The sequence below is a fragment of the Dendrobates tinctorius genome, unplaced genomic scaffold (genome assembly GCF_039654945.1).
Source record: "Dendrobates tinctorius isolate UK_male_01 unplaced genomic scaffold, ASM3965494v1 ptg000016l, whole genome shotgun sequence".
Taxonomy (NCBI): Eukaryota; Metazoa; Chordata; class Amphibia; order Anura; family Dendrobatidae; genus Dendrobates; species Dendrobates tinctorius.
The window spans coordinates 39,805,001-39,830,659 of NW_027361684.1; the positions used below are offsets into that span (position 1 = coordinate 39,805,001).

The 25,659-nt window shown below is 42.8% G+C and overlaps 1 protein-coding gene across 1 annotated transcript in view; it reads right to left on the reverse strand.

Moving 5' to 3' along the window:
• Positions 1-24,824, reverse strand: part of VTN (vitronectin) — a 39,999-nt gene extending 15,175 nt beyond the window's left edge. Inside the window, exons 1-4 of the mRNA XM_073565706.1 lie at positions 24,694-24,824; positions 11,971-12,090; positions 4,917-5,171; positions 4,646-4,785 (exon numbers count right to left, since the gene is read on the reverse strand). Of these exons, the coding sequence (XP_073421807.1) occupies positions 4,646-4,785; positions 4,917-5,171; positions 11,971-12,090; positions 24,694-24,760 (582 nt within the window). The 5' untranslated portion in view covers positions 24,761-24,824. The remainder of the gene's footprint in view (positions 1-4,645; positions 4,786-4,916; positions 5,172-11,970; positions 12,091-24,693) is intronic.
• Between the last annotated feature and the right edge of the window lie 835 nt (positions 24,825-25,659).

Genomic DNA, 25,659 nt, shown 5'->3' on the forward strand with positions numbered 1-25,659 from the left:
CGGCAGTGCAGACGGTGCGGAATTTTCCGCGCGGATTATCTGCGGTTTTCAATCCGCAGAAAGAATTGACATGTCAATTCTTTCTGCGGATTCCCCTGCGGTTTGCCATCTCCTCCATTGAGGAGATGAAAAACCGCAGGGTCAAACCGCAGAGCAATCCGCAGGTAAAACCGCAGGTCTTTTGACCTGCGGTTTCACCTGCGGATTTTACAAATTCCGCGCGGATGAATCCGCACCTAATCTGCAGCGTGTGCACACAGCCTTAGAGGATGACTGAACACAGCTATTGGTATTGTAATAGATCATTCTCCCAGACAGGAGTAAGTGGGTCTGGACAGACCACTTATGGACCCGATTTTAGAGTCAGTATGTCACTCTACACAAGGAGAAACGTTACCTCTTAGAACTCTATATGGGTGAACAATCATCCATTGTTTCTTCAGGATGCAAATCAGACGATTTGTCATATGCTCTTCCTAACTTACCCGTAAGCTATTTATGTCATCTGTAAAAAACTCTCCTATAACATTTATCAGGTCTGCTGAGCATTAGAGAGTGAAATCTCAATTTGCACAAACTAAACCGTAGAAAGCAATTATCACTGAAGAGGGCAATATTATATCACAGATGGATTTGGAGACTTGGGCAGAGAAAAAGTTATTCTGATATTGGGATTTCAAACACCTTCAGCCCACATTCTATTAGGGATGTACTATTTATTGTGGTATTTGATGATCATCACTATGATTTAAATAATTTATAATATTTCATATCTTGTCACTGAAACCCAAAGTGCCACTTCTCTGTGCATTAGTGGTGGAGTGTAAGATAATAATGAATAGACATTGTTGCAGTATCGGACTCTGGCCACAAGAGATCACTGTTGCCTCTTCAATAGACTCTATTGCAGACCTCATGTTGTTTTTCAGTTGGAGCAGAGAGCTGAAAGAGAGAACAATCCAATGACATCCTGAAGCTCAGAGTGTGCACCATGCTTGAAATTGATCAGTGTACTGAAGAAAAGAGTAACTGTTCCTGTGACTTCTGTTATAGAGGAAGAGTTACTTTGAGGGATGACTACAGTTGGGTGCAGAGTTGGATTCCTCCCAAGGCATCTGCTGTGATGTGGTAGGCCTCCTGTTAGGCTATGAGGTTAAAACTATTCTCCAGGTGTCAAGTCCAGGATCCACTCCTCGGCCTCCCAGCTTAATGGCCGAATGGCTGATCAGCCAGCCTCATCAGTGACCGGGTTACAGCTGGAAAGTCTTGAGCTCAGGCCCCATCACAGGAATCTCGGTGGGAGTGTGCATGTGGACTGTAGAGAGAGTTTGGAGCCAGACATCCATTTTCAATTAGAGAAATTGTTTGCTAGTACTCACCTCCTTAGGGGGAACTTGTGTACAGATAGCCTAACAGAATTGCAATCTTAAAGAATTGTTAATTATTGGTAATAATTATTCCATCACCTATGAAAAACTAAGGAAATCATGAAAACACGACCTCTTGGGCCATGAGGACTGGATTTTGGAAACACGGGGATAAGGGAACTTATATCAGTTATATTTAATATGTCTGGAAATTACCTGACAATCTAACTTGACGATCTTGCATCTAGCTTCAAGTAAAGAAGGAACGCACAACCTGTGGGCCACAAAGGCATTTTGTCTGTCGTCCCCCCACCATCTAGTCATAGACATGCTTGTCGGTGTCTGCTCACATATACTTTCCATGCCATGGAAGAGGAGCAGTACGCAGTGCGATCCATTTTGCGGCATAAAATACTCAGCTCACATCAACTCCTAAAAACTAAGATGAAGAGAGCAACATACACAATCTCTTCCTTTCTGGAGTGCGAACAGGGAAAAACGGGACTCTCATTTTTCCAAGACGTTGTCATCCCAGATGTTGACTCTGCTACTGTCTTACATATATAGCATGTGCTTTCGATATGCAATTCATGGCTCAGATAGTAATACTCCTTCAAGTTTTATTAGGGAACGTGGGTTTCAAAAGACGTAGAAATGATATAATGATGCTGCAAGAACACTATTACTTGGATCAGTTTCTTTTTATCAAATCTGTTCACTAACAGTGCTATAGTGTTGCAAAAGAAAAATTCCTTTAAATTCATTCAACACAGGGGTGAACATAACATTGGTGCCTCCTGTGCAGCCACACAGGGGCCCAAAAGGTAAGGAGGCCTCTACCACCTCTAAGAGAGGTGAAATTGTGCATTTTGATGAACTATTAGACTTCAAAGGGCCCATTCTTTGTGCTTGCACAGGGGCCCTCTTCTATGTGTGTCTACCAGTGAATCAACAGGATGTATGGCGGAGAGGGATACCATGTTTTAAAAAAGGAGTCAGACCTTATGAACTCCAAATCAGAGACAGGTTGCATGGATCCCGCCAGTGCCGTAAATTCACTTTGTAATCTGCATTCTAACAATATAAAAAATAATAAGTTTATGAAGCAGGTGAAGCTCCGTTTTCCTAAGACAAATTTGTGTATAGAGTGTTTGCAGTAACCACTAGTTGGCGTATAGTGTGTATATACTGTCTATGTACTGAAATCTATATATATATAAAGCTGAGTGTATGTATGTGTGCGTGTATGTGTGTGTGTATCAGCCACGCACACTCCACATAGCCCCACCCAATCACTAAGCATCTTTCATTTCACCAGAGCTGTTTAAAAGAAGCAGAGCTGTGATTGGTTGCTATGAGCAACAGTTTTCCTTGTAGACAGTTGTGTTAACTGAGGCCTATAATTCTTATCATTTCTATGGTGTTATCGTCCTTCTGTAAAGCTGGAAATAACACAATTTATTACCGTGCTGACACAGACCACCCTCTGACACAGACTGCAGGGAGAGCCCAGTATCCCACAGGATAGGATTAGATACATGGCTCACCAGACTGTATCACACAGGATAGGATTAGATACACAGCCCAGTATCACACAGGATAAGATTAGATACACAGCCCAGTATCACACAGGATAGGATTAGATACACGGCTCAGCATACTGTATCACACAGGATAGGATTAGATACACGACTCAGCAGACTGTATCACATAGGATAGGATTAGATACACAGCTCAGCAGTCAGTAACACAGGACAGGATTAGATACACAGCTCAGCACACAGTATCACACAGGATAGGATTAGATACATGGCTCAACAGAAAGTATCACACAGGATAGGATTAGATACAAGGCTGAGCAGACAGTATCACACAGGATAGGATAAGATAGACGGCTCAGCACACAGTAACACACAGGATAGGATTAGATACACGGCACAGCAGACAGTATCACACAGGATAGGATTAGATACACGGCTCAGCAGTCAGTATCACACAGGATAGGATTAGATACACGGCTCAGCAGACAGTATCACACAGGATAGGATTAGATACACAGCTCAGCAGACAGTAACACAGGATAGGATTAGATACACAGCTCAGCAGACTATCACACAGGATAGGACTAGACATACGGCTCAGCAGACAGTAACACACAGGACAGGATTAGATACACGGCTCAGCAGACAATAACACAGGATAGGATTAGAGACACGGTTCAGCAGACTGTATCACATATGATAGGAATAGATACACAGCTCAGCAGACAGTATCTCACAGGATAGGGTTAGATACAGAGCTCAGCAGACAGTAACACAGGACAGAATTAGATGCACAGCTCAGCAGATGGTATCACACAGGATATGATTAGATACACAGCTCAGCAGACAGTATCACACAGGATAGGATTAGACACACAGCTCAGCAACGGGATGTGCCAAATGAGAGGACATTTTCTTTCCAAGAATTCCACACATTCCATCTGATTTTAAATGCCTCCAGTTTCCACTTCGACTGGCATTTGCAGTGTCCATTAACAATGCTCAGGGACAGTCCTTGAAAGTAGAATGGATCGATTTAAGTAGTAGGGATTGATTTGAAATCTCCATGCTTTTCTCATGGTCAACTTTACACGGCCTGTTCAAGATTTGGAACTGCTAAAAATCTGTTCATCTTTGCACCGAAAGGAAAAACCAGAAAATGTTGTTTATCAAAAGGCTCTTGAATGAGTTGAAAATAAAATACTATCAATACTTAGGTAATTGGTTAGTTAGTTTGTGTTGCAAATCTGTAGTGTTGAATATATGATGTGAAATGTTTTTATGTGCAATATAATCATTATAATTGCTATAACTAACCACAGTTGGTTACTATGCCCGGGCAACGCCGGGCTCTTCAGCTAGTAAATAATAAAATGGTGTGCCGTATGCTAGTAGGCTCCACCTAGAGGTTGTTCCATGTAGTCAGAAAATCCTGATAGAGATGGTAGGCACCTTTCACCAGTTTGAAAATATTAGACTGTCCATATAATAGACTAGTGGTTGCTAAATTGAATAAAACTTAATTTTATTTTTTTAATTTCTCCCCTCTGTTGCTATAGATATTAGTATGTAAAGTTTACGTTGTCCAAGTGGGTCTTAGCAGAGATTCTTCTTTGAGGGTGTGTATTTTTTCTCCTGAATAATGGTGACCAATCAAAAACAGGATGCGCGTCATGCAGGAGAAAAAAAAATAATACGCCCCCAGAATGTGTGCGTCTGAACAGAAAGCAATGTTACCTTAAATATATAAGTCTTCCCCTGGCAGTTCAAGCGAGTGAATACTGCATCTATTGGACCTTCTATACCCCATACTTCCTTAATGAGCTTCGGGTAGCCATCCAGTGCTCGTTTATCATCAAGTTCATAAAAGTATTTTCCTTTAAAAGATAAAAAAAGATATATGTACTGAAAAAGAAATTTTGGGGCATTAGGGACCAATAAATTAATTGCAAAAAATATGCAAAATACTTCACTAAGCCCAAATTGTGTTCAGATTGTGTCACCTTACCCCGGAAAGCATAGATAGAACCATTTTTGAAGTTAGTAAAAGCATCAAAGGGTTTTCCACTACATAGTTCCTCGGGGGTCTCGTCTATTACAGTCGGCGTTACAGAGGTCTCTTCTCTCTGTGGCGCTTCAGTAGATTCCACATACTGATCTGTCGGTGTGGTAGATTGAGTCAACACTGTGGGATCTGTGGTATCATTATAAGTGTCATAATTGTACTCGTCTTCAGGAACGTCAAAAACATCTCCTCGTGTCTCTGAAAAGAAAGAATATATTATATATTGCAGTCTTTTATCTGTCAATGGTTGTAGTATTTTCATTGAATTATTCTGCTATGGGATTATGTGGAAACAGAGAGAGACTGTGTATAATATAAGTAGACTTATACTGGCAGTTATAAAGGATTTGTCATCTAGCGAACATATTGTAGCTATCTTATGAAGGATAACGCAAGGTTTTCTAGAGAAAACATTGGACTTCTGTGTCCAAAAACATGAAGTCTACTCCTCATAACCACTGATGTAATGTAAACTGTTTCCTGTTCCTTGGATTATTGGAAACATTTACAACTCACCCTTGATCTGAATTCACTTTACACTCTTTGCCCATTTCTTGTATTCTGCCTTACCTAATTTCTACCGTCATACCCATCTATGTATCATTAAAGAGAATCTGTTGGTAAGATCAACTCCTCCAAACTACATTTTTTCATGTTACACCCGCAAACTTAAATGTATTTTATTGGGATTTTATATGATCCATCAACGCAAAGTTGGAAGCATTTGTGAAATGTAAAGAAAATAATAAATGATTTTATAAATATTTTAAAAATATAAATCTGACGAGCATTGGTTTCAGCCCCTGGCCCTGAGTTAATACTTTGTAGGACCACCTTTCACTGCAATTACTTTGGGGTATGTCACAACCTGCTTTGCACATCTAGAGGCTGAAATTTTTACCCATTCCTCTTTGCAAACTCACTCTAATTCAGTGAGATTGGATGGAGAGCGTCTGTGAACAGCAATTTTCAAGTCTTGCCACAGAGTCTCAATAGGATCTAGGCTTGGACTTTGACTGGGTCAATCACACAAATGCTTTCACTTAAACCATCCATTGTAGCTTTAGCAGTATGTTTAGGGTCATTGTCCTGCTGGAAGGTGAACCTACGCCCCAGTCTCAAGTCTTTTGCAGTCTCCAACAGATTTTCCTCAATAACTGCCCTATAAGCTTCATTCATCCTTCCCATCAACTCTGGCAAACTTCCCTGTCCCTGCTGAAGAAAAGGATTTAGCTTTCAAAGACCTGAATGCCCATATATGCTGTTTTGGGGGGGTTAATCTCAAAGACGTTGGCCACTAGTTTTTAATTGATGACCTGTACATCGGATAGGCCATCAATATCTGATCTTTGGTCATATGATGCCAAATGCCCCTGCCAATCAGCTGTTACCGACACAGGTGGAAGCCGGAAGTTTTTGGATGATGCCGGAACACAGCAGCAATTATAGCTGGTGGATCTGCAGCACCTGGCTGTGGGCACTGAAGAAATTATGGAGTTGCTGTGTTCAGACAGCACCCGAGAACTTCTGAACGCCGTCGATAACAGCTAATAGGTGAGGGGCCAGGTGTCGTACCCCTACCAATCAGATATGTTCTATTCTTTTTATATCACCAAAAATAGTGATCAACCCCTTTAATAACAAATTCTATTGATAGAGAATCTGTCAGCAAGATTTCATCCTCCAAAAAAATTATGGTGGAGTGAGATGATACAGGTGACGTGCTGTTTTGGTTGTTTTTTTTTTCCGCTATGTATCATAGTAATCAGACTTTGGTCACATTGTGTCAAGCAAAAAGTATGTGAAGCCATTTGGGATTTACAATGTAGAATCTAGAAGTCAGTTTTAACTATGGCGATTTGTCACCTGTGACTTGTAGGTGATCTATAATAGTGCATTATTATAGTGTGACTTAATAGTTAGTGAGGCTCTTTTGATAGGAATTTGACATACAATACTTGTATTTTCCTTTTCACTTCTACACTTAGCAAATGCATTGTCTGGGTTCTTAAACAAAAATAACACGATGACTAATGCTGCCAACAATAAGTAGATAGAGATCTAAAAATTCTGGGGATTCACAAATGTCTGTATGAGTTACATGATATTCAGCTTTCAGATCACAGTAAAAAGTAGTGAGCCGTAAGCACAGATCAGGGCACAAAAGCTGCAGTGGTGATTTCCTACAGTGACATGTACTCACCTGTAGATGAAGTCACAGCTGTAAAGGGCCTTTTACATTTAGCGATGCACCAGCGATCCGACCAGCGATCCGACCCGGTCAGGATCGCTGGTGCATCGCTAAATGATCGCTAGTGAGCTTTCACACAGAAAGATCTCACAGCGATGCAGCAGCGACGCAGCGCACGATACTCACCTTTCGCACACAGCGATGAAGACGTCCTCCCGCCCACGTCCAGCGTCGCTCGTCTCACACAGCAGGAAGCCCAGCAGGAAGCTGACGACGAGAAATGGAGCCGGACATTCTCGCGCGATCAGCGATAATCAGCGGGGGAGCCGGTCGGAGGTAAGTATCACACATAGCGATATCGCTAGCAATATCGCTATGTGTAAAACCCCCTTTACCCTGGTGACTGGACCTAGTGAGCACTCACTGATAACTGTGACCTGAGCACTGCAGCCCCAATGATATGACTGCTCCGCACAGATCACAGTAATTACGCTCACCAGGTCCGGACACAAGGGTTGCAGAGGTTACTTTTTCCAGCAGTTTGATCCCACCTATCACTAAATGGAATCACTGCCACAGCCCTGGTGTCCAGACCTGGTGACTGCTTATTGGTAATTACTATGATATGAGTGCCACAATTATATTACTGCTCTGCTCAGATCAAAGTAATTACAGGTGGCAGGGGGATATTGTAGCCATTGTAGCGAATAGCGCTGGACTACAATAAAATGGCGTCTGGCACCACCTACAGTTGGGAACTGGGCATGTCAGGTAGCCACAGTATTGGATAAATACCCGATAGTTGGGAAGAAAGTACCGTATCTCCTAGCCAATAACTAAATCATCCTATCAAAAAAACTGGATAACTCTATTTAAAATAATAATTAGCAAACCTTTATTACACATAACAATTCATTATCATAACAACACAAGGGCTCTAAGGTAGTACATGATTAGACAACATATGGCACATTTAGGTAAAGAAGTGGTATCAATTCATACAGTATCAAAGAATTTTATTGCATAATTATTCTCATACAAACTGTGTCCTTAGTTCATATATATGGAACTTCATTTGCTATCCCCTAGCACAAAGTCATAGCAAAAATGCTGTATTATGAAAATTAGAAACCTGATTGTACCAAATAAGCAACTTTAATGGGAGAGGAAAAAGAGGGCAGATTTATATATCTCAATTGGTGTAGTACATATGAGTGTGTCAAAAATGCTCAGAAATGCATTGACACCCCTTCGGAAGAAGGAAACACGAAACGCTTTAGAGGGTCTCTACACGCGGCCCTTCGGTACTGTGTTGTTTGCTTAAGGCTTATATGTGTTTTGTTGTGAGGGCTGCCCTGCACTATTTGAGCATCTTTGTAGTGCACTACTTGCACCTTAAACTAACTCTTTTTGTGATGCACCTTATTATGGTTATGTACATTATCTACGAAATCGTGCCTGGTACCCCCCTCAGCACACATATGAGGAACTTCAGTGGGGATTTAAAGTGGCAATTGCTGAAACTATTAGTGCTAATAGGATACCATTCCCCTTTATTGCCACTAGATAGTGGTTTAATTATGAACACCAAATGCCTTTCTGAGCATTTCTGACACACTCATATGGAGTACACCAATTGCGATATATAAATCTACCCTCTTTTTCCGCTCCCATTAAAGTTGCTTATTTGGTACAATCAGGTTTCTAGTTTTCATAATACAACATTTTTGCTAGGACTTTGTGTTAGGGGATAGCAAATGAACTTCCATATATAAGAACTAAGGACACAGTTTTTATGAGAATAATTATGTACAGTAATAAAATTCTTTGAAACTGTATGAATTGATACCACTTCTTTACCTAAATGTGCCATATGTTGTCTAATCATGTCCTACCTTAGAGCCCTTGTGTTTTTATGATTATGAATTGTTGTTGTGTGTAATAAAGATTTGCAAATTATTTTAAATATAGTTCTCCATTTTTTTGATAGTATCATTTAGCCACGGTATAGGAGATAGATTTGGTCACCGACCACAGTCTCCTATGACTGGGGGCTGCCGCTATTGCTGTGTGTAAGGCTGGAGTCGCACATAGCGACTTACCAGCGATCCTGACAACGATATCAACGTGTCAGGATTGCTGGTGAATCGCTATGTGATCGCTGGTGAGCTGTCATACAGCCAGCTTCACCAGCGATCAGCACAGCGATGCCGAGCGTCGCTGTGCACATTAGTAACCAGCCCGCTGATGCAGGAAGCTGATAACTAACATACACTTCGGGTATCTAAGGGACGCACGTCCCTTAGATACCCGATGTGTACGTTAGTTACCAGCTGATCGCTGGTCTCCCGCCTGTCACACGCAGCGATGCGTGGTGGCCAGCGGGAGACCAGTGACCAAAAAAAAGTCCTGGCCTTTCCTGCAGCGATCAGCGATACCAGCAGGGGGGGCGGTTGCTGATCGCTATCACACACAGCGATCTCGCTGTTGTGTCACAAAACTTGTGACTAGGCTGCGATCTCGCTAACGAGATTGCTATGTGTGACGGGGCCTTAAGTGTCACGCTCTGGCACTGAAGCTGCATTTACACTGCAAGATAATCATGAACAAATATTTGTAAAACAACTTATTTCACAACAGTGTAGCTAGGGTTTTGGTTCACAGGCGATGAAACTTCTGAGTGGGACCCTAACCAGATAACCTTGACTACAACTAGGTGATGCACCCTAACAGTGGATGTAGGAGAACCTCAGCATATGACTGCGTTGTTGCTGAAAATAATCTCTATACAAAGACCAACATTGATATTACCGCCATATGGTCAGTGGTAGATACCAGTCCTACGGAACATATAGAGATTACAGCACAGCTATAGATGGTGTCTTACAGCTGACATTCTTTCTTATGGAATCGTTCACTTTTCTCGTCTTTTCCATCTGGCCCAGACCAAAATGACAACGTCTTCCAGCCAAGACTTGGCTGCAGAAATTACAACATTTCACGTTTCATAGACACATTTCACTTCTCACATTTTCAGCACCGTCACCATCTATTCCCAACCTGCACAAACTCCTCATCCTGCTGATACCCCAATGCTGAGCTTCTGCTGCCGCATGTGTCCCTATTACTGCACCTGCTGTGTGGTTCTGTGTGTCCTCTAAATTCTAAAGCAACCCTCCAGAATATAGCACTGCCGGGTGCAGGTGCAGTAGAAAGCAGTGCCCACATTTTGTCCCCTAGAAAGTAATAATACCCTGTGTGCCACTTTAGCAGTCACAGTAACCTGAGTTCCCCTACTTTACATTTAACAATGTCCCGAGTCTCCCCCCGTACAGCTCCCCTATACACAGTATGATGCTCTCTTATACAGAGTATAATGCCCCCTCACTGTATGTACACTGACCCCTTACTATCACCCAAACTGTTTGATGGCTGTAATCTCCACACTGAATGATGTCCCTTTACATAGTATAATGCACCAGATAATCCTCAATATAGTATAATGCACTCCCCCATAGGCATCCATATAGCATAATGCACCCCCCCTCCAGGCAGACTCTATATAGTATAATGCACTCCCCATAGGCAGACTATATATTGTATAATGCACCCCCCCAGGCAGACTCTATATAGTATAATGCACTCCCCATAGGCAGACTCTATATTGTATAATGCACCCCCCCCAGGCAGACTCTATATTGTATAATGCACACCCCCCAGGCAGACTCTGGAGAGCGGGCGCCAAGTAGTGACATCATTGAGACCCCTGTCAGTGTCTGTGTCAGACGCTGAGAGGGGGGATGATGGGAGAGAGAGCATAACGTTTCGACTCTCATAAATGTGGTTAACTGTATCGGCATCCATCCGATACAGTTGAACTTGTGATGACGGGCGTGGGCCCACTGCTGGCATCGGGCACCCTCCTGCTCAGGGGCCCCATAGCAACCGGGTAGCAGAGCAGGGAGATAAATTCTCCCTGCTTTGCCGCAGAATGTAACTGTATAGGCACGCTGTGCACACTGATACAGTTACAGTAGCGTAGCTCCGGCCACCCCATCTGGCCCCGGTAGCTATGCTACTGTTTCATGAAAATCTTGCAGTGTAAACAGGTTACTGATCACACGATGAAAGAGCAAAATGCTTCTTCATTGCGTGAAATGATCTTTTGCGCATAAATATTATCATTCTCGGTGGTGCGGAGAACCATGGCAGCCTATACACACTGAGCGATCTATTACAGATTTCTCAGTGCGTATCGTTCACTTTGGTCGCCTGTCTAAATAAGCATTTCAACCACCGATCGATAAAGGTTTTACCGATCAGCGGTAGTATTGTGAGCTAAAAAGTCAATAAAGAAATAAAATGAGTATTTAATTTTATACACTTATTAATAAACTTTTTAACATAAATTCAAAATATTTTTTTTTAAGATTTTGTGACACATCCCCTTTCAATAACCAAAAACTTTACAAATTTAGCACCAGCGTATTTCTACTGACCTGGAGAATTATTCTGCCTGTTCAGTTTAACCACATAAGGAATGCCGTAAATAACAAACAAAATCCAAACAATAATGGTGAAATTGTTTTTTTTCCATCTTTCAGTCTTTTCAGTTTATTATGTAGTAAAATGAGTGGTGTTATTCAACATTCATCCAGCAGAAAAACAAGTCATCATAAGGCTATGGCAATAGATAAAATAAAAAATGAGATGGAAGAGGGGGAGTAGAAACAGATGCACAAAAAAAAACCTAAACTTGCCTGACGATGTGTTTTCTGGATTGACAGACTCCCATTAAATTCTTACCCTTTGGTTTGCAGACTGAAACATAGTCGTGGCAGCAGCTCTTATAGTATATGCATAAGTTATCACATTGGCATTTCTTGTCTCCATTAAATCCATCTAAACATCGCCCTACACAGGATTCTGTAACAAGAAGGCAGGAAAAATATAGTTCAGACACATTAAATTGTAACCGTTTCCGTATGACAGTAAGGCTATGTGCACACGCTGCGGATTCACCAGCGGATTTTTCCGTGCGGATCCGCAGGTAAAACTGCAGGTAAATTGACCTGCGGTTTTACCTGCGGATTGGCCAGCAGTTTTCCCCTGCGGTTTGACACCTGGACAATAGAGGAGGTGGCAAACCGCAGCAGAATCCGCAGAAAGAATTGACATGTCAGTTCTTTCTGCGGATTTAAAACTGCAGCTTTTCCACAGTGAAAAAATCCGCAGCATGTGCACTACGGATTGTAAATCCCATAGACTTACATTGTACTGTATACTATCTGCAGAACTGCTGCGGATTCGCAGAGGCCAAATCCGCAGCAGAATCCGCAGCGTGTGCACATACCCTAAGACCGCATACTACTGTAATGATAATCACTTATCTGAAGCTATTCGCTCATCCCTAATAATCAGCCATCCAGATTCTTGTAGGATAGCCACAAGTGCAGCCCATGGTAGACAGTAGGACATTTCTCCATAAAATTAGACAGGCAATATATTGTAGCTATATGTGTTTAAAAACTGCAGTAAGCACTGCAGCATTGGAGGCGTTCACCTCCCACCAGTACCGTCTGCATGGATAGTACATCAGGGCGCTCATTCTTTATGGAAGCTAAAATAAAAGGAAGTTAATGGACAGAAAAATGTCCGTATAATAAGGCCCTCTTCACACGTCTGTGTTTTCAGTACATGGTATCTGCTTTTTTTCACAGATCCCACATGTACCCATTATTTAGTTTATTTATTTATTATGCTTTGCTTATATAGCACTATCTTATTCCGCAGCTGTTTACATACATTATCATCACTGTCCTCATTGGTGCGCACAATCTGGATTCCCTATCAGTATGTCTTTGGAGTGTGGGAGGAAACCGGAGAACCCGGAGGAAACCCACGAAAAAACGGGGAGAACAAACAAACTTCTTGCAGATGTCCTTGGTGGGATTTAAAGCCAGGATCCAGTCCTCCTTGTTTTTAAGGAGTAGGTAGATAATTTCCAAGTTGTCTCTGCAGGCATTTAAAGAGTTACCAAAGATTCCATGAAAAGCATCACTGCCACATGTAATCTTATCAGAATTACAATGAAAGTGACACCATTTGCTGTACAGTAGACGACACTGCAGCCATCTCTCACTATAGAGATGGTCACAGCTCACCTCCTCCTCCTCTATTCATAGTGACCTTTGCCCAGATCAGGGCATGCCTGGTAAAATCTCCTATGCAAGTCAATGAGTCATAGAATCATAGAATCGTAGAGTTGGAAGGGACCTCCTGGGCCATCTGGTCCAACCCCCTGCTCAAAGCAGGATTCGCTAAATCATCCCAGACATGTCTGTCCAGCCTCTGTTTGAAGACTTCTATTGCAGGAGAACGCACCACCTCTCGTGGCAGCCTGTTCCACTCATTGATCACAGGGTTTGCAGACCGGCCACCATTCTGGTCGCTCTTTTCTGAACTTGCTCCAGTTTGTTGATGTCTTTTTTTAAAATGTGGACACAGTATTCCAGATGAGGTCTGACCAAAGAGGAGTAGAGGGCAATAATGACTTCACGTGATCTAGACTGTATACTTCTGTTAATACATCCTAGAATTGCATTTGCCTTTTTTGCTGCTGCATCACACTGTTGACTCATATTCAGTCTGTGATCTATTAGTATACCTAAGTCTTTTTCACATGTGCTGTCACTTAGCCCTATTCCTCCCATTCTGTATATGCTTTTTTCATTTTTATTGCCCAGATGAAGTACTTTGCATTTTTCCCTGTTAAAAACCATTCTGTTAGTTGCTGCCCACTGCTCTAGTTTATTTATATCTTTTTGAATCCTCTCTCTTCTCTAGTATTAGCTATCCCTCCTAGCTTTGGATCATCAGCAAATTTAATCAGTTTACCCTCAATTCCTTCATCTAAATAGTTGAGAAAGATGTTGGACAATACAGGGCCCAGGACGGAGCCCTGTGGTACCCCGCTTGAGACATTCTTCCAACTGGATGTGCAGCCATTTACGACCACTCTTTGAGTCCGATCACTAAGCCAGTTATGAATCCACCTAACAGTTGCCTTGTCCATTCCATACTTAGCCATTTATAAATTATAAGTCCTTATATATCATCCACACCAACTCCCAATTCATTATAAGTCATTGTGTTATGTCCTCTCTTGTCTCTCCCCCTCCCCAGTTTATAATAAGTCCCTTGTAAGGCAGTGGCTTTTTCATATGTGTGGTAATTAGGCAGTGACCCAAGAAAGTTCAACATAAATGTATTTTTATTTTCAAACTCACAAAATAAATTCAGAATGTTATTCTCAAGTTCACAACTGGAACATCCATTTTGGTCTGTTGATGTGGGTGACTGCACCATCATATCACTCGTGGATGCATCAGTTGCTTTGCTTTATCGGGGGTCACGGGGGTGACCTTTTGTTAGACACCTGTCCTAGGTATCCCAAACTCCGCTCCCTTCTCCTGGGTCCACTGTTCTCACTGTTGCTCCAAGTCAGGTTTAAAAGTATTTAAAGCTCCTTGACACACACACCTACATCTTGGGATTGAGTCCTCCTTCTGTGCTTTACTTGCTTTCATCTATGCTGGGTTCCACTTAAACCGTCCTGCTGCCCATGACATTCCTGAGTGTGCCAAATCCTCGCTGCCCATGTGCCTTCCAGCTTGCTGTATCAATACTCAGAGTCTGTGCTCCCACCCAGACCTGTTGTCATGTCGCCGTTGGACTCGGTAGCTGGTGCTCCTGCCTTGGCCGCTGGGAGGCGCTGGACTCCTTCGACTGGTGGTGCCGGTGATAGGAGGGTTATTGTCACATCACCGTTGGACTCAGTGGCTGGTGCTCCTGCCTCGGCCGCTGGGAGGCGCCGGTCTCCTTCGACTGGTGGTGCCGGTGATATGAGGGCAATATCCTCATATGGTCCCGCTCCTTTGACGCATGCCTCTGTTGTTGGGCATCGCCGTGTTTCTCCTGTGGGTGATGTTGGGGTCCCTGCGCAGGCGTATGGTGGGTGCAGGCTTCGCTCTTCTATCAGAGGTGAAGTGGTTGGTGCCAGTCGTGCATCGTCATCTGGCCTGGTTCTGGGGGCGGTCCAGATTAGGTCATCAGGCTGTGAGCCTATGAGAGGTAGCCGTGTCCTTCAAATACTTTGGAGCCTGTCCTGCAGGCCACCAGATATAGTCTTGGTTTCCCCAGTGATCTAGTGTTTAATTACTATTTTGACTCTATCCTTAGCTTGGATTTTTCGACCCTTCTACAGCCTGACGATTTTGTACCTCTGCTGCTTGCCCGGTTTTGACTTTGACTCCTGACTACGCATTCGGTTCCGTTTATTAGTCCCTTCCTAGTGACCATCCTGCTCCGGTCCGCTGCTCTCATAGGCAGCTACCTCTTGGGCTCCTCTGTAATTCCAGATCCCTTATGGGGTAAAGGGTCTTGGGGTTTCTCGGGGTGCTGTTTTACTTGCAGCTCAGACTCGCAACAGACGGACGTTACACCTGTGGCTTAGAGGTTGTGGGATGCAAGCATGCATATTGGGATCCCACATCCCTTCACAGTCTTCCTCACTGTGAAAACATGAAGTCTTACGTGTTATCATGAGATGTCACTCTATGCATGAATCCCACTGTTTATAGTGTGTGATAGCGCTGGGATAATGCAAAAAGCGAGATCTTGTGATAACATGAGAGATGTCACAGTGAGGGGGGCCTCGTAGGGTTGTGAGATCCTGCTTTCCATGCCAGAATCTTACAACCCGGAAGTTTGGATCCAACATTTGCTGCAAAGTTTTGCTGCAAAGTTGTCATTTTAAAATAAATTTACCAGTCTCAGATAGCTAGTCGATAATGACCTGAGCTAAGGGGACCATATGCAGATCCAAGTCAAGAGGGGAGCTGATACTATGGACAAGACCCTTTGAGGACAATCATCAGGAATAGGATCTGGAGCTTTGCTGCCAGTAAGTGCATTTTGCCTGTGGGTTATGTTAAAGGGAATCAGACAGCTAATATATGCCCCCTGATCCACGGGCTGGATGATCTCAGCCACAAATGTTTAACTTTGAAATCCTGCTACGTTTCATAAAAAAACATAGTTTAAAACCGATAAAGGGCCAAGCTGCTCAGGAGACTAGTTGGACAGGTGGTTCCTTGGCGGCTTTCAACAGACTGATACCTTGGAGTGATAGATCTATCCATACACGCACATGCAGGGAGAGACTTGTCAGTTACTGGCAGTGGGTGGAAAGAAGCCACCAGGAATCCACTAGTCCAACTAGTCTCTGAAATGCCACAGACAGTGTTTCAGAATTAAACATATATGACTGAAAACATACAGCCAGTGTCTGATACATGCTGCCCTGGATGGAGGAGCATGTGTTAGCTGTCAGGTTCCCTTTAAATTCCTTTGCCATGTATTCTGCCCTGGACAGAATCATCATGTAAGGATTCCACCTTTCTGTGTGTTTGGATGCAGTGAATTATTAATAGTCTGTCATCCAATCTAGAGCTGGGGTGTGCTGAGCTGTCAGTATTTGATGGACAGCTCAGCTGCCCTTTCGAATGCTGGAACATGCTGAGCTGTCAGTGTCTTTATTGACAGTTTAGCCGTCCAATTGGAATTTGAGTGTTGCTTGAGCTTCAACTAGGTGTCTCCTGTTCAGGTAAATTACCTGGCTATTTAGCCAGCTCTCTGCCCCAGACTAGTGCTAATTGTAGCTCCTTGCTCTTGTATGTTTGCCTTGTTCCTCTGTGCTCCGATCTTCTGCTGCCAGACGTTGGGCCTTATTCTGACCATCCATTTGCTATGATCCTATGCTTGATCCACTGTCTTCCTGGCTATTGACCACTGGACCGTGACCAAAATATTCTCTTTTTATCAGCCCTCTGTATTTGACATATCCTCCTGGCTTCTGACCTAGCACCTTTTCATTACCCAGCCTCTCGCCTTGTCTGTGAGTAGTGACTAGTGTCATACATTATTTATGGACTGTTACTTTCCATCATCACTTGTTCCAACAAACCCATCACAGTCATATTTTTCGGAAGTTATGTCCATGATGACATTTTACGGTCTTAACATTTAACATTGTTATCTAATCCAAAGCCCTTTGACCGTCATGTCCTTGTTTGGTTCAGTCACATGCTTATTTGCAGTTTCTGCACATCTGTTGACTCTGGGAAGGTCAATGCCCCACGCTATTTAGTTAAAAAACAGGAATGGGATTTTTTCATATCCTAAGTTATCCAACTCTCAAATATAATTAATAATATAGAGAAAGGCAGAAGAAAAATCACATTGTTTCATGTAAGATAAACGTAGCTCATTACGTAGCTTATTCTTTTACAACCAATTTTGTATCTTTCCACTGCATCCAGTATAAAAAATTAAGTTCCTGGCAAATCGTATTGATAAAAAAAACTAAAAATAAAAAACATAAATCATTGTCATTAGTGTTTGAGCTGAAAAAAATCTCTTGATGCAGCAGAAAATAAAATGAGTTACGTATTGTTTAGTAAAATAAATCACATAATTATACCCATATTGAGGACACGCTGACCATGTACAATGACATCCTTCTCGTCTGACATGTCAAAGGTTAGGAGACTAAGTAGAGAAACACACATGCTTGGCACCTCTAAACACTTCAGGCTCATTCAGACATCAGTTTTTCACATGCTTCTTCTATCAGTGTTTTTCACTGATAGAACACGCACTTATTATAATCTATGGAGCTGTTCCTGTGTATTTTTGCTCTCCGAGTGGTCCGCACAAAATCAAGGAGATTTGTCCAACTTTGAAATGTATTTTGGATCAGTCCATGAGCTGTCTATTTTTCACACACTTCATGATGAGAGAATGCTGAAAAACCTTCATCAGTTTTCTTTACATCCAAGAAAAACTTATTAAACTCTGACCAAACTCTAATAAAAAGAACCTACGAAACTCAGAGTGGATTTCTCGTACAAGAAAATCACTTGAGACTGAATGAGCCCTAAGGCCACATTCTCACGTTCAGTATTTGGTTAGTATTTGACCTCAGTATTTGTAAGCCAAAACTAGAAGTGGGTGTAAAATGTAGAAGTGGTGACGAGTTTCTATTATACTTTTCCTCTGATTGTTCCACTCCTGATTTTAGCTTACAGATACTGATGTAAAATACTGACCAAATACTGAACATGGCCTAAGGCCCCTTTCACACGTGCTGATATTTCCGGTACCGGAAGAAACAGTACGGCCGGAGTCACACTAGCGATTAAATCGGACGAATGCAATGCGATAAAAAATCGCATTGCATTCGTCCCAATGTTATTCTATGGTGCTGCTCCCATCATGCGTTTTTTTGTCGGATCCGTTCCTTGGACCGAGACAATCGCAGCATGCTGCGATTGTCACCGATTTTCGGATCGGACTGGCCAATGCAAGTCTATGGGGGCGATAAAAAAATCGGATGACAAACGGACCAGATGTGTGACTTGCAATAAAATCACACCCGGTGTCCTTTACCAAAAGCCGGCAATTCTTTTTACAATACAGTAAAATCACACTGACCGGATAAATAAAGAAACGAAAGAATAGATCTAGACACATATATATATATATATATATATATATATATATATATATATATTTCTAATTCATACAGTTCTTCATAGCAGTATAGCCGCTGAAACATTTGCCGGCTTTTGGGAAATCATTCTCCTACCTGACATGAAATGACACATGGTTTACATACAGTTAACCATTTCATTTCATGTTTTTTTTTAGATGTCTATCACTAGTAATTAGATGAGGGTTTGTGGGTTAAATTTTGGAGTTGTAGGGGTTAATTTAACGGGTTAATTCGTTGTTAAAAATTACGGGGACTCCCTGCAGCCTCAGTGACGTCAGCGGGAGTCCCCGCAATTTTATACAACGAATTAACCCCTTAAATTAACCCGTACAACTCCAAAATTTAACCCACACACCATCATCTAATTACTAGTGATAGACATCTAAAAAAAAACCGTGAAATGAAATGGTTAACTGTATGTAAGCCATGTGTCATTTCATGTCGGGTAGGAGAATGATTTTCCAAAAGCCGGCAAATGTTTCAGCGGCTATACAGCTATGAACTGTATGAATTAGAAATATATATATAAATGTGTCTATATGACATGTATATATATATATATATATATATATATATATGTATGTATTCTATGTGTCTAGATCTATTCTTTAGTTTGTGTTGGAAAACCTGTCATTGGGCTCCATTATATGTCCATTTTGCTAGCCTGCGAGAAAATCTCGCCAGACGGATGTCAAACGGATGCTTAGATGCGAGTAAAATCGCATCATCACACGAAATTCGACTGACAGACGGATCCCTGGTGAAGAAACCTTTGTGCGATTTCGGTCCGTCAAAATTGGACCGATTTTTTTATCGTTTAGTGTGACTCCAGCCTTCCGAAGATATCAGTGTCCGTGTGTGTAATACGTGCGGCACACATGTGAAGCGCTACTGTAAACCGATGTTCCCCTGCAGCAGGTGCTGAACGTGGCTCTCATTCACCCCTGCTCCGAGCAGAGGAGAATGAATTAATGAAAAACCCGACGTGGGTTCCCCCTATGTTTTTGAACCAACCCAGCAAAACTCACAGTTGCGGGCTGCTGTTTTTAGGCTGGGGGGGGCCAATATCTGTGGTGACGGCTAAAAATAAACATGTCAGCATGTTTTGCCAACGGACATATGGTCCATGGAAGCACACTGACATGTGCACAGACCAGGGGCGGACACAGACTGTAGTGGGCCCCTGTGCAAGAAATTTTTTGGGCCCCCCCAACCCTTCATAGGGCAACAAAGTTATTTGTTATTTGTTGTTATCTAATATTGAGGCTATGCAGGGCTGGATATTATATCTGTATAGAACATAATGTAACCCCCCCATAGAATATAATGCAGTCCCCCCCATATAGTATAATGCAGCCCCTCCATAGAATATATGGCAACCCCCTCATAGGATATAATGCAGCCCCTTAAATAGTATAATGTAGCCCCTCCATAGAATACAATGTAGCCATCCTCATATAGTATAATGCAGCCCCCATAGAATATAATAAATATAATACAGCCCCCTATAGAATATAATGTAGCCCCAAATAGAATATAATACTGCCCACCTCCCCATAGAATATAATGTAGCCCCCCATATTATATAACACAGCCTCCCCTTATAGAATATAATGTAAAATGTACCCCCCATGGTATATAACTGCCGCATAGTATATAGCCCAGCACCACATGGTATACAGCCCAACCCACCATGGTATACAGCCCACCATGGTATATAGCCCACCATGGTATAATACATCCCAGCATGGCATAATACAGCCCAGCATGGTATATAGCCCCCCAGCATGGTATAATACAGCCCTGCATGGTATATAGCCCCCCCAGCATGGTATGATACAGCCCAGCAGCATGGTATATAGCCCCCCCAGCATGGTATAATACAGCCCAGCATGGTATATAGCCCCCCCAGCATGGTATATACAGTGGTGGCCAAAAGTATTGACACCCCTGCAATTCTGTCAGATAATACTCAGTTTCTTCCTGAAAATGATTGCAAACACAAATTCTTTGGTATTATTATCTTCATTTAATTTGTCTTAAATGAAAAAACACAAAAGAGAATGAAGCAAAAAGCAAAACATTGATCATTTCACACAAAACTCCAAAAATGGGCCAGACAAAAGTATTGGCATCCTCAGCCTAATACTTGGTTGCACAACCTTTAGCCAAAATAACTGCGACCAACCGCTTCCGGTAGCCATCAATGAGTTTCTTACAATGCTCTGCTGGAATTTTAGACCATTCCTCTTTGGCAAACTGCTCCAGGTCCCTGATATTTGAAGGGTGCCTTCTCCAAACTGCCATTTTTATATCTCTCCACAGGTGTTCTATGGGATTCAGGTCTAGACTCATTGCTGGCCATCTTAGAAGTCTCCAGTGCTTTCTCTCAAACCATTTTCTAGTGCTTTTTGAAGTGTGTTTTGGGTCATTGTCCTGCTGGAAGACACTCCTGAGGGAGACCCAGCTTTCTCACACTGGGCCCTACATTATGCTGCAAAATTTGTTGGTAGTCTTTAGACTTCATAATGCCATGCACACGGTCAAGCAGTCCAGTGCCAGAGGCAGCAAAGCAACCCCAAAACATCAGGGAACCTCCGCCATGTTTGACGGTAGGGACCGTGTTCTTTTCTTTGAATGCCTCTTTTTTTCTCCTGTAAACTCTATGTTGATGCCTTTGCCCAAAAAGCTTTACTTTTGTCTCATCTGACCAGAGAACATTCTTCCAAAACGTTTTAGGCTTTTTCAGGTAAGTTTTGGCAAACTCCAGCCTGGCTTTTTTATGTCTCGGAGTAAGAAGTGGGGTCTTCCTGGGTCTCCTACCATACAGTCCCTTTTCATTCAGACGCCGACAGAGAGTACGGGTTGACACTGTTGTACCCTCGGACTGCAGGGCAGCTTGAACTTGTTTGGATGTTAGTCGAGGTTCTTTATCCAACATCCGCACAATCTTGGGTTGAAATCTCTTGTCAATTTTTCTTTTCCGTCCACATCTAGGGAGGTTAGCCACAGTGCCATGGGCTTTAAACTTCTTGATGACACTGCGCACGGTAGACACAGGAACATTCAGGTCTTTGGAGATGGACTTGTAGCCTTGAGATTGCTCATGCTTCCTCACAATTTGGTTTCTCAAGTCCTCCGACAGTTCTTTGGTCTTTCTTTTCTCCATGCTCAATGTGGTACACACAAGGACAGAGGACAGAGGTTGAGTCAACTTTAATCCATGTCAACTGGCTGCAAGTGTGATTTAGTTATTGCCAACACCTGTTAGGTACCACAGGTAAGTTACAGGTGCTGTTAATTACACAAATTAAAGAAGCATCACATGATTTTTCGAACAATGCCAATACTTTTGTCCACCCTCTTTTTTTATGTTTGGTGTGGAATTATATCCAATTTGGCTTTAGGACAATTCGTTTGATGCTTTTTCATTTAATACAAATTAAATGAAGATAATAATACCAAAGAATTTGTGTTTGCAATCATTTTCAGGAAGAAACTGAGTATTATCTGACAAAATTGCAGGGGTGTCAATACTTTTGGCCACAACTGTAGCCCCCCCAAAGTCACACTGACCTGCGGCTGAACTGCAGCCACCGTCTGGCCGGCGCCACAGTCAGGTCAGCAGTGTGAGTGACAGTCTGACAGTCTGTCTTCCCTCCCCTCCTCCCTCATGGCACTGACGCTGCTGGCTGGTCGCTGATGATCTCAGTCCACTCTCACCACAGTATTTCCTCCTCTCCTCCCCCGCGGCACTGACGCTGGGCTGCTGGCTGATCGCTGATGATCTCTCACCTCAGCCCGGCTCAGCCCTCAGGGCTGGCTCCTCTGCACTGGGCTGCGCTAGCAAGCAGCCTCAGGAGGAGTCAGACCCCTCCCATTGCCTCCTGCAGGGGGGCTGCTCTCCTCCTTGCTGGCTCTGCAGCGCGCTCCACAAGTCCACATGGCTAATTTGCATGCATAATTAGCCATGCGGTGCAGGAGTCTGGAGGGGCCCCCTCTCCCCTGGGGCCCTGAGCAATGAACCGGCTGCACGGGCGGTAGGTCCGCCCCTGGCACAGACCCATTCATTTGAATGAGTCTACGTGAGTACGTGTCTCCGGTACGTGTGAAAACTGTTACCACAGGTACCAGAGACATGGACGTGTGAAAGAGGCCTAAGTAAGAGTTTCTAAGGCCAGGGTCATATTTGGAACTGTAATGCGAGAAACTCGCGTGAGTCTCTTGCCTCATTTCCCGGCACTGCCACCGGTACTCGGAGTGTGCGGCTGCATGTATTTCTATGCAGCTGAATGCTCCTGTCTCGAGTGCCGGTAGCAGTGCCGGGTATTGAGGTGAGTTTCTCGCATTGCAGTTGCAAGTGTGACCTTGGCCTAATAGAGGTTATTCAGTAAAAATAATGAGTTACATCATTGTGTTTTACAGATGTGCAAATTTGGCATGGTACACTCATCTTTACTAAAATGTAGCTGCTCCAGTGTTATGTGGTTTGGTAAATATTACTCCCGTTATTTTAATGAAATGTCAACCATTTACAAAAGTGAACTTAAAAACTCTTTAACCCCTTCACGACATGCGCCTTACATGTAATGTTAAATGCTGCTCAATCTCTGGCAGTGGCTTTTAATGTGATCGCACCAGAAGCACCTCACTAATCCCACTCATCGGCGCCCATGTCACATGACTGTGGGTCGTTGATGGGTGGCATGACCCCTTTGCTTGTCATTGCCGGATTGCTATGAGCACCGCCCAGTGGAAAATTACACAAATGTTTGGTATCTTCGAACTCGTAATGACCTGGAGAATCATAATAGCAGGTCATTTTTAGCATTTGATAAACATGGTAAAAAAATCCAAAAAAATAGTTGCGGCATTGCACTTTTTTTGCAATTTGACCGCACTTGGAATTTTTTTCCCATTTTCGAGTTCATGACATGGCAAAACCAATGGTGTCGTTCAAAAGTACAACTCGTCCAGCAAAAAACAAGCCCTCATATGGCCATATTGATGGAAAAATAAAAAAGTTTTGGCTCTGGGAAGAAGGGGAGTGAAAAACACAAATACTAAAATAAAAAAAGGCAGCGGCGTGAAGGGGTTAAGCAGAACTCAATACACTAAAGCTATAGCGTTAGGCCTCTTTCATAGTTTGTCTTTAAACACATATCTCAAAAAATGGTACTGGTGTCATCTGTGTTTTGGATCAGTGTATGGTCCGTGTGTCCATTTTTGCCATCACTGTTTTTCACAGATGGATAAATAAATAAATAAATTACAGTACATAGCTTCTATCAATTGCAATGTTAAATACGGACAGCACACTGATGCCATCTGTATGTGTTTTTCACTGACCCATAGACTTATTGGCCCTTTTAGACAATGTGCACACGATGCAGAATTCCTGCCGATCCGCAGCGGATTTTACCGCGCAGAAACGCTACAGATCCGCAGTGTGATTTACAGTAGCATGTAAATCAATGGAAAAAAAAAAAAACGCTGTGCAGACGCTGCGGATTTTTCCCCGCGGTTTTCCTGCGGTACAAAATCCGCAGCATGTCACTTCTTTTGTGCGGTTTTCCACCTCCCCAGTCTCCAAATCCGCAGGGCGAAAACCGCAGTAGAAAACCGCACAAAAACCGCAAGAAAAGCGCATTAAAAATGGAAGAAATCCGCAGGAAAAATGCAGGTCATTTGACCTGCAGATTTCTTCAATTCTGCGAGGAAAAATTCGCAGGGCAAAAAAGTACGTCTGCACTCAGCCTAAATCTGTGATACCAGAAAAAAGCAGACATGTGAATAGCACCGTAGATGATAATGGGAATGTTTTGTGTCGGGGAAAAAGATGGATACAACACGCACGGATGCCTGAATGAGGCCTTAGAGATAGACAAAACCACATTTCTATGTCCACCTACCTTCTGCAGCTTGGGCAAACCATGCTGCCCCCAAGAGCAGTAGAGCAGAGAGCAGCGGAGCTCTCATCACTGGACTCTCAGGCACTAGCTTATGGTGTGGGCTCTGACCTCTGGTTTTATCTGCCTCGCTGTTTGATATTTCATCACTCTTGTTTGTGCACATCAACCAATGAAAATATTTTTCTAAACTCCCCCGCAGCCTCCCCGCGTCTGAATTCCTGGTATACAAGAATCCTTTCCCAGAGAAGATATTATTCATAGGTATTTTTAGCTTTTAAAGTTTAGTTTGTGTTTTATGAAGATTTAATATAAATGTAGATGTATTTTGATTTAAATTAAAGTGTGTCTTTTTTTTAACTGTGAGCACGTTTATGTTAAAACGTTTATTTCTAAATGTATAAAATTAAATGGCGTATTTCTTTATATACTGTAACTTTTTGCCTGAGGCACTGAGGGCTGACATTGATCTGAGCAGTGCCGTCATGTTATTATAGTAATGAGTGGTGAATACTCATCAGGTCCATGCAATAGTGCTGCAACGGTGGATTCATTTAGTGACATGTACTCACCGTTGTCACGCCAGTAACTAGCACGACTTCTCAGAGCCATCCTACTCACTGCATTCACTGCTCTGCTCCACCCAGTCTCAGGCAATCACGCTGAACCGCCTCTTGCAGCACTCCCAGCTCTGATATATTCCACTATTGCTGGAGAGTCTCCACCTGGCTAAAGGGAGGCGCGGACAGACTCTGCAGGAATTTAACCCACTGTCTCCTGCAGATTTGCACAAATAAGTGTGGCATAGGGAAGGGAAAGGCAAAATACTTAGGCTATACTGTCGGGTGAGGCGAAATAAAGCCACAAATGAACAAAGTAGAAGCAATCCAAATTTTCCGCAACCGATCTACAAGAAACAGGTTAGAGTGTTTCTTAGAATTGTGGGAGACTACCGGCAATTCATCCCGA